At 41.8% G+C, this 10067-nt stretch overlaps 1 protein-coding gene across 1 annotated transcript; it reads left to right on the top strand.

Moving 5' to 3' along the window:
- The first annotated feature begins 3798 nt into the window (after positions 1 to 3798).
- Positions 3799 to 9852, top strand: LOC104945480 (gastrula zinc finger protein XlCGF57.1-like). Its single transcript, XM_010771163.1, has 5 exons — positions 3799 to 3847; positions 5209 to 5240; positions 5288 to 5346; positions 8255 to 8315; positions 8477 to 9852. Exons 1-5 carry the CDS (start codon positions 3799 to 3801, stop codon positions 9695 to 9697), a joined length of 1422 nt encoding a protein of 473 aa, XP_010769465.1. The 3' UTR covers positions 9698 to 9852.
- The last annotated feature ends 215 nt before the right edge of the window (positions 9853 to 10067 follow it).

The raw sequence follows: 10067 nt of genomic DNA, 5'->3' as shown, positions 1-10067 counted from the left end.
GAGGAGAAGAGTTAGAAGTGTCTTCACTTCCCTCTAATTAGCTTATAAGCTTTACCTAAGTCTCATAAGCTTGATACTCAATACTTATATAAAGGGAACCCCCTACGGATTCCAGCACTAATGTATTATAAGTTGTACCTTATTAAGTTACATTATGCTGGCACGGTATCGATTTCACCAACCAGATTTCCACAACAAAAACGAGACGAGCACTCAGTGGTGGTGGAGGACGAGATAGCGTCTCAAGACGCTGGGGTCGCGTCAAGCGAGGCAACGAAGGGAAGAGAGAGAGAGAGAGGAGAGAACGATATGCACCCCCGCCCGACGACCCAGGAGGAGATGTTGTATCCGATGTGAGAGGGAACAGACGCCCAACCATAGACATCCTACTTGTGAAGGTGATACTGGCAACTTACGTTCTGCGAGGTATCTATGCGTGATAGGTCTATGAATAAGCTAGCAATTGCTGACGTATATAAAGTTCCAAAGTACTAGTTGAAATCTAGGCCTCTATTGAGAGGGGGGACACACATGAGGACCTGTGCCGCCTCTACCGCGCTTCTAGATAGAGTTTCTTGTCGTGGATCATAGGGTTATGAAACGCAGCGATTAATAGACGATTAGGGTAAGTGTCTGAGAAGAGATGTCTGCGACCCCTACGGTGTTCATGTACAGCTATTAAAAAACATTATGCGAGTAGTGTCTCGAGATGGCGTGCGCGGGAGACGGTGTTGCACTCGTACACAGGCATTTGATTATATATCTGTAGTGCCTATTACAAGATGTCAATTCTTGTACATATTGTTACGTTACTTCATTGTTTCACTACTATGTCGCAGTCGGAGTATCTATAAGAGCACTGATCAACTCCCTCGGACCACTAAGGGTCGGATCCATATCCAGACAAACTAGAATGACATAATTGGTTCATTATACTTCACATATCTGCACAAACACTCGATGGTGCGCAAATGTGGATCATGATACACACCAACAGCCTACTTCATCGATAAGACGTGTATGAATGTATATTTTTTACGTGTCTGCATTTAGTACATGAAATCTCGTATCTAAGCGCACTTCGACATCCTTATGTATTACTTCGTATATGTTGCAGCAAGAGTTGTAGATCTTGAAAAAGCACAGTAGTAGTGCGAGTGACACGACTTTATTACTAGGTAACATAGACTTGGTGTTTACACAGCACCTGTAAGAGTTTTTTGTGTAGAGTACCCTTCAAGGTATTCCTATCAGGGTCTTGGAATAAGAGGAGCAAGTCAAAAATGAAGTCATTGCGTTAGAACTCATAGTGTAGCAAACACTCTTAATACATATTATCTTTGCCCTGTGGCACGATGCTGTTGGTATTCTGCGGTTAAAGCAGAACGGGGAGTGAAAGATTTATTCGTGTTGAAGATTTACAAATCACTTCTGGCGTCGCGACGTGCTATTCTTTTTACATTATACTGTTCTGGTGACCAAATCCTACAGTATTCATCGTCCCCTACCCAAATATTATATATTGAGAGAATCTTTACAAGATACTCTTTTGATTAATTCTGGCTGATCTACGCAGAGCACCAAAAGTCGATAACATTATTTTTTTTTTTCGAGAGGGATATTAGCATTGACTCGCAGAGTCTACTGAGATCTTCTGTGCGCTCCCCTTACAACAAACCTACCCAGCCGGGGCCAGCTTTGACTACCGACAAACTCCTTCGACGAGAGTAGGATTACTATATTGCAACTAGATAAAACGATAAGCTTATAGTACAGCTATTTCGTATATAACTTGTTCCTTACGTTCATGAGCTGTAATCAGTTTTCTTATCTTAAGGGGGCTAAGAGGACTCGTCCACGCGGAACCTAATCAGTCTTTAGTACTCGAAAGGTGTCTGTTACACGCAGATCTACGCATGACCACTAAGTTCTATTGATGATCAGATGGACATAGCTAGGTGCTTATAAGTCGCAAGTAGTTGCTATTGTGTGTCTTTTGAAAAGTTATTTTGATAAGTTATTATAGGTAGATTCTAGTCCATTCGGACGGTTGCCTACAGATGCGCGCGCTTATATGCTATAGGCCGCTATGTAGTAAAGACTTTCTAAAATTCATTCTATAGCTACTAAAGACTCGATTAGTCCAGAAACACAGTATCTCATTTAGGTACTAGAGAAGCGCATGAGCAATTTATCAGTGTACTGACATGTTAGATCGTATGAGTCGTAGAATGACAAGAGAGCATGGGAGATAGACCAAGTGTGTTATATACCTGAGACTGATGTAACAGATCTGTCGCTGCTGGACGCTAGGAGGTACGTACGAACCTAAGTGTGTCCTTAGTTTATATCAGCACGCAGGTTTTCTACACAAAAGAAAAGAACTTTGCGTCAAGCGTTGACCATACTCGGGTTGTGCTCGGCAGGACTTTGCATTCATGGTCTATGTCCACTGTTCCATCCAGTGAGTGTACGTCCTTTTGGCGGTAAGGACAGGGTCGGCGGCATATCGCTCGCCAAAACAGAGATACTCTCAATTTCCACACAGTCGCGAACCTGACATTGGACATTTCGTTAGGCTCGAGACACCAAGATCTCCGGCAGACGAGATCGTGAGAATGTGGCACAGGCCGGCAACCACTGCAAAATCGAAATTTTTAGGTATCTAATCGGCGTTGGCAACATCACCCAGACACATATTACCAACAGGCCCGAAGGTCTCATAATAAGGTTCAAACCCACTCGTCGAGTCTGATCTGTTTTGGCGTAGTCATCCAAACCCCTATATGTATTCTAACGAGCGAAAGGGAAAAGAAATATTTCGGCTTGCAGACAGGGGAAGTATGCATCGCCTACGGTCCTCTGACCGGTACTAGTTTTAGCTTATTAGTCTCTAGCTTTTAGCGCTGTCGAGACCCGCCTTATTATTAGCTAATAAGCTGCGCGGTCGTCGTGATTGGAATACCATAAAAAAAAAAAACAGGTGGTTCGCGTAGAGTTAAAAGAATAAACAAAACCATATCCTATACGAATAACAGCCTCCTATATCACGTATCCTATAATATTATATTGAGAACACGTCTAACACATAGGAGTTAAACGATTGAAAGACCAGTCATTAACTATCTAATCGCTAGAGACGAAAGTTGCTCCTAAGTTGGAGAAGTAAACGGGAGACAAGTAGTAAATCGAAAACTTAACGCATGAGAAGGAGTAATTAGATCAAAGCGATGCATCCTGCCTCTCCCCCCCATCCATACCCTGTACGAAATAACCAACCTTCCGCGAACACGTCGTCGCGGTACGACATCTCGCCTCCCTTCAATGACAAGAGGCGTGCTTCGTCTGTTTGCACGACGTGAGACGCGACGTGACCGACGTGAGGTTCTTTAATGTTCCTAATGATGTCTTCTAATCTCACCACACTGGCTTCATGTCACTAGTAAAATGTTGCTAATAACTCTTAGTAAATTAAGATGTATGATTATCAGATTAATCAGATATAAACCTAATTGTGACTGTTCTGTTAGACTTTTTTTAATTATATATTTCACATATTATTTGTTTATAATATTATTTACCATTTTTTGAGCTTGAAATAAAAAAAAAGGGCTAAATACCGCTGACATTGCTTTAATTAGCTTATTAGCGACCGTAGGGATAGGGTGGTGTAGACGAAAATTTGTGTTCCACGACCCAATTCAAATGGCGGTAGAGACGTTGGCGAAGCGTGAGTGACGCTCATCTACTCCATGACAGGGTTGCAAATATGTCCGCCTTTGTAATACGAACGCAAAGATGTCGGCTGTGATCGACGTGGAGTCCATTCTAACGGCATCAGTCGAGAGTACGTTGCGCCTTTTTAATCCGCAACACATTTTACAATAATAACCGTGCGCTCGTCTAGGTCCGCCTTGTGCCTAAACTTACCCTTGAATAAAGATATATTTAGCTATGGTCAGCAGACTTTTAAAGCTAGAAAGGAGACCTGTTCTATCAAAAGAAGTTGTTGGTACAAAGAATGAAGAATATATAGCGTCCTGCTATAATGTACATCAAACGCTAGCTAAAGAAACGGCAGATGACACGCAATCGTGAACGAGTGACATCACAAGCTATTAGCTTCGCTGACCACTGTTCATCGAGTATATTCTTCTGTCTTCTCCGTAAGCGGTTATTAGGGTTGTAAATTAATTAACTGTTTTACATGTAACGTCATATTTACACACAGAGAGGGGTTTGGCAGTATACATCGAGTCTGGACACCATTAGGAGGAATGTTCGTCAGACGGTGTTCATCATACACGTGGTAACACAAATGGGGTTATATTATACTCGCGAGCAGTCACGACAAGACGCAGGTGTTTTTTAATATCTAACTCAAATTTTCTTTTCAAGACAGAGCTTAGGGTGAACTTTTTTGTAACTTCTCCACCTACGTACCTGATCCCGTAATACTCGTACTACATTTAAAAATCAATTATAAGATTATGGTAAGTTTAGTATGATATTGTTATAGTGTAGAGTACGATGACAGAGAGAACCTATTTATTTATAGCTAAGATCATATGCAATTTGTTTGAATCGATATCGTACTTACGCTGATGTCGGTCTATTTAGGCCTGGCATTAAGATTGCTTTCTAGTAAAGACAAGAAGAAGAATCAAAGTAATATAACTACCAAGTGAGGAAAATATAGAACAGAAGAGAAAGTGTACACAAACTAGTAAGAAACTCATGTATTCCCGGCTCAGCGATTATTCTCCTGTTAATATGAAACTGAATAGTATGGTTGATATGTCTTATTGTTTCACTTTGAGACTATTGTCAAGACTCGAGCTATTAACGCGCCACAAAGACATCAGTAAGTAGTTCGCGAGTACATCAGACCAGGTCAAATATCGGTCCGCGCGCTATAGTCGAGCTACTATCCGAACGAGTTGTACAGCCCGGAAGAGTATGGCGATGGATAACCAAAGTCGTGAGGTCGAGCTGTTGCGCTCAACGCTCCGCGAGTGTATACTCGTCTAGTTCTAACTGATTCTGTGCGTGATTGTGCTTTGCTGTTGCATCACTGGACGAATGAGACTCGAGCTCGCTTAATACTCCGAATATTCCCTGATATCGCAAGGTATAGATCTGCTGGGTGTAGAGGTTCACAACCTTATAAAACCTAAATTAAGGTTCACGTACTTGCTCCGCTTGTAGGGCCTGGAGACTTACTCGGCCCGCCACACAGCGTAAAACAAAATCTTTCCTCTCCCCCATCGTTGTCTTCCTCTTGCAGATATCCTTCGCTATGCTGGGCTTTGAACTTTTCCCGACTTGGACCTTTGTGTTGCTGGGGTAAGGCAAAGGCTGCTGACGCCGGACCATCGGTTTTGGTGTCGGTCAGACGCGTTCACTACCGTCTCGGCGGTCGGAGCCACGCCACACCGTTCGCTTTCTACGCAGACCTATCGGTCGTCGTTTGTAGCATCACCCAGATGGGAACGCGAGCTTGTAGAAAGGGTATGTCTAAAGCCGAGACCACGATAGAATACTCTTGTCCATATCCCCAGACAGTGTCTGCCATGTGCATAGTGGTATTAACACAGTTCATGCCTAGCCTGTGAGACAAGCTGATAGAAATCTGGTGCACCCGCTCAGGTTATATCACATGCAGGCTCCAGTTTAGATATGCTACTTGCATTAGATTAACTTTTGCACTTGTTGAAAAACTCCATATGTAGGTTAGAGGTACGATCGACGCGATAGTCGGTATAGCATACATTAAACGAGTGTAACCCAAGTCCGCCAGTATGCTCGCTCGCTTCAGTAAAGTAACCTGCTCCTCGTATGATACCTCTCGAGCAGTGTCCCTACGCAGTTTACATCAGATCAGTAAACTCTGACAGCTTACCGCTGCGTCCTATTTCAACTCGAGCTTTTAGAGGAGGTCGTAGTACTTCAGAGGGCAAACCCTGTAAAACCAAAGCGTCAACTGCAGTTCCTACTGCCCTGTTTTACCACCCGGCTTGGTTTTCGACAAACAGCCCGTAACAAGTTGATTGTACCATGCGCCGACCGTTATGTAGTTCTAACTTTTTTCATTGGTGGTAAATGGAACTTGACTTCACCTAACTCATCGATGTTTCGTCTTATTTTTCCTTTACATAAGTCATTTAATGTTCATAGAGTTTTACCATGAACTCCATTTACACGAATTAATGAAGGGTACAGCTTTTTGTTTGTGAACTGTTTGGACAAGACATATCGGCCTGAAGACAAATCCAAGTTTTCCCGCAGGGCATCGAAGACACAGCGACTAAGAGGAATTCAACTGAGGTCAAGAGACGATAGCAGGAGAGTTTGTCGACCTTATAGAGGAGTCGTCGACGTCACTCGCGAGCAAACTGTTTGACGAGAGTCGCAAAAAAATTGAAATCTGTACAAAAATAGTTTATTCTCGTTGGAAAGGAGGTCAGTGTTCGACACAACGATCGATGCAAGAGCAGCGCGAGAGCTCGATCCCTTCTGATTGTAGGAATCGAAACACCCCCTATCATAAGGTCTGGCAAAGAATTCGTTTTTTGTGGCGTTTGAGGTAAGTCTATCCACACAAAACTGCCAAAGGGGGGCTGTTTATTATGTCTAAAGAGCGTTCTAAGAGAAAAAACAGATACAGAAGAAGTGGGCAGATACACCTCGATCAGAGACAGATTCAGATTAAGAGAAAAAAGGTGATCGTAAGAATTTGAGGTACCTAAAAAGGGTTTAAGGTTGTAGACTGGTCAGAGACTGTGTGATGGGGCAGACATCTGTCACAAGAGTCGTCCGTGTATATTCTCACGACAAGGTTGGTATGCAATCCACTAATTCACCCCTACGACTCACTGTACTTCAATATTGGATATCAATTTATGTACTAGACCAAATACATCGGGAAATTGTACGTCAGACGCTAGTAGGACAACGATAGGAGTGATGAATACTAAAACGAGGTGAGATCTGTTATCCTGGAGCGGCGACGCACAAGCAATATTCTTTGTATCGACGGAACCAATTAGTAAATTGTTATATCAAGAGCAAGTTTTGTCAATATAATAGTTGACGCGGTTCTATGTATCGACAGTAATTGTACATACCGAGGTTGAGAGTTTGGGTGTGACGAGTTAGGCGATGAGCGGTAGAGAACCTCTATGAGGAGATATGAACCAGACTTTATCTCAGAGAGGAAGAGGATAAAGTCGTCAACACCACAAACATATAAACTTCTGAATCGAGTCTTTCGAATACCTTAGTTAGTATAACTTGAGTGATGTAGAGAAGAAGAGAGTCCTGTTACGAAGAATCTTGGCTTTTTAGAGCATTTGGTAAGATTAAATTGCCATGTTAATTTCTCACTTTATGAGTGACGATGTTTTAGAAATCTCAACAATCGGAACTACGAAATATTGGAAAGAATAAAATGTTGTCAGACATAATTTTATTATTGTATATGATAATATTATTTTACGTGGTAATGGAATAATAGCAACTAGATTATGTGCATAGGATATTTGTATAAATTATGTGTTTAGACTATAGTTATGTTCGTCCAGAGATGGTGTACTTTTCCAATATTGTATACTGATGTTAAAGCTCTATTACATTCGTGTGTCGAACCTTATTATATATCGACCCTTACTCATTGAGCTAAAGATTCAAGGAGAGGGACTGGTGGGAGGTTGTTTTATAACAGAATTTAATGTGTGGTTCTACGTCTGTTGCTTAAGATCGAAGTCTGTCACGCCGGGGAGAGTAAACTCCTGGCATTCAGATCCTCTACCAGGAGGACGTGGAAGGAATGGTCGTCTTCCCTTTGTATTCGAAAGATAGTTACATAACTAAGAGAGACACTAACAAATTCAAAGAGACTGTCATAGTCTAGATATTTGATTCTGGTCGCTCTATTATGTTTATTCTCGGAAACCATAATAGATGAGTAGGACAAACAATAAGGAGGGACGAGACAACTTACATCGTCTGGTACACATTACCTGTTCCGCGGCATAACTGGAACATAAGGTTAAAGATCAGGGAGCCATCGACTAGGATCTTTTTTTGAAGTGTAAAAGATGTATTTTAGTTAAACAATAAAGACTATTCGTAATTTAACTTATATAATTCTCATTGATTCGATATTACGTTAAGATCGATCAATTTAATTTAACATTCCGATACAATCAATTAAATCATAAGATCTATAGTCTTTTATGTTTAATGTTGGTAGTCGTGGGGAGTCTGGCACGGCATGGGTCGTCATAGTGGGTGGCAACGATGACAAGACAACAGTTAGTCATTAAGTGATTTAGAAACGTTCCAAAGTTATATTTACGGGTGAAAATCTATAAATATACCGACCAGTAATAACACAGTGATAAAAAGCGTTTATGAATGTGCACGAACTATTTATGGCAATATAAAACCACTTTATTCGTGCTGGATCACTCAGTCCTCCTCACCGCTTCATGAAATCAAGACTGAGAATAACCGAGAGGTAGAGGAAACTGATGAAGAGGAGTGTGAAGGATCAGATCCAGATGATCCTTTACAACCAGCTACTCAATACACAAGTTCACACTCTGAGTACGAGACTGATGACAGCAGAAATTGGGAGAAACCTGATTCAAACCCTCTGCAAGACAATGAAGTACCCGGAAGTGGCATTGAGGGTGAACATGGGTGTGCTAGAAGCTTTGTGCATGAGGGGAATCTGCAGAAACACACTGGAGAGACACTTTATAGTTGCACCTTCTGTGATTTCATATCTGTGAAAAGGTCAGGTTTGATCAAACACCTCAAAGTTCATAGTGAAGCAAAACCTCAAAGCTGCTCAGTTTGTCAACAAACATTTAAAAGGAGAAGTGAGTTGGTGTCGCAACACTTGTTCCTCCACACAGGGGAGAAACCATTCAGTTGTCATGTTTGTGGTAAAGGTTTCGCATACAAGTCTATTCTGAATAGACACTATACTGTCCACACAGGGGAGAGACGAGTCAGCTGCTCAGTTTGTAGTAAAACATTTGCAACAGTAGGCAATCTGAGAACACACCTGATCCTCCACACAGGGGAGAAACCATTCAAGTGTAAGGTTTGTGGTAAAAGATTTGCTGACAGTTCGAATCTGAAAAAACACTCAACTGCCCACGATGGAGAGAAACCATTCAATTGCACAGTTTGTGATAAAAGTTTCACATACAAGTCAATTCTGAATAAACACCTGCACCTCCACACAGGGGAGAAAGAATTCAGCTGTTCAGTTTGTAGTAAAACATTTGCAACACGTGGCAATCTGGGACAACACTCAACTGTCCACTCCGGGGAGAAACCGTTCAGTTGTACGCTTTGTAGTAAATCCTTCACCCACAAATCAAGTCTTAGAAAACACTTGATTGTCCACACGGGGGAGAAACCATTCAGTTGTTCACTTTGTGGAAAACACTTTGCCCAAATGACAAATCTGACACACCACTCAATTGTCCACTCCGGCCAGAAACCATTCAGTTGTACGGTTTGTGGGAAAGGCTTCTCCCACAGGTCCAATCTGAGACAACATGCAACTGTCCACACCGAGGAGAAACCATACAGCTGCTCAGTTTGCAAGACAGGTTTCACTCGGGTGTTCAATTTAAATAAACACAAGTGTGCTGGTGAGAGAAGCAACATAGAGTGAAGTTGCAGAGATGTTTTTCACGTTTTTTTGCTGCAGATATGTTTAATAGAGTGGTGTAGTGTAGAGTCCTAAAACCCCGAAGTGAGTTAGCATTTTACCACTTCCTGTTCCCTCGTCTCAGAGCCAATGAGTTTTTTGAACTATTTTTTGGAAAATAGCTGGAAATAAGGTCTGTTGTTGAAACAAATTGAAGAGACGGATCACGTTTTGTTCTACGACATTAAATCCATCAGCAGTAGGGATGGGTATCGTTAAGGTTTTAACGGTACTACTATTTTTATCGATACCGCTTATCGGTCCGGTCTTTTAACGGTACTTTTATCGGTTCTTTTGGAGAAAAAAATAAGGTAGACTAGCTAAACAAATTGTG

Source organism: Notothenia coriiceps, unplaced genomic scaffold (assembly GCF_000735185.1).
Source record: "Notothenia coriiceps isolate Sejong01 unplaced genomic scaffold, NC01 NC01_scaffold00009658, whole genome shotgun sequence".
Lineage (NCBI taxonomy): Eukaryota > Metazoa > Chordata > Actinopteri > Perciformes > Nototheniidae > Notothenia > Notothenia coriiceps.
The sequence above is the reverse complement of the archived record's forward strand: the minus strand, read 5'-3'. Positions and strand labels throughout refer to the sequence as shown.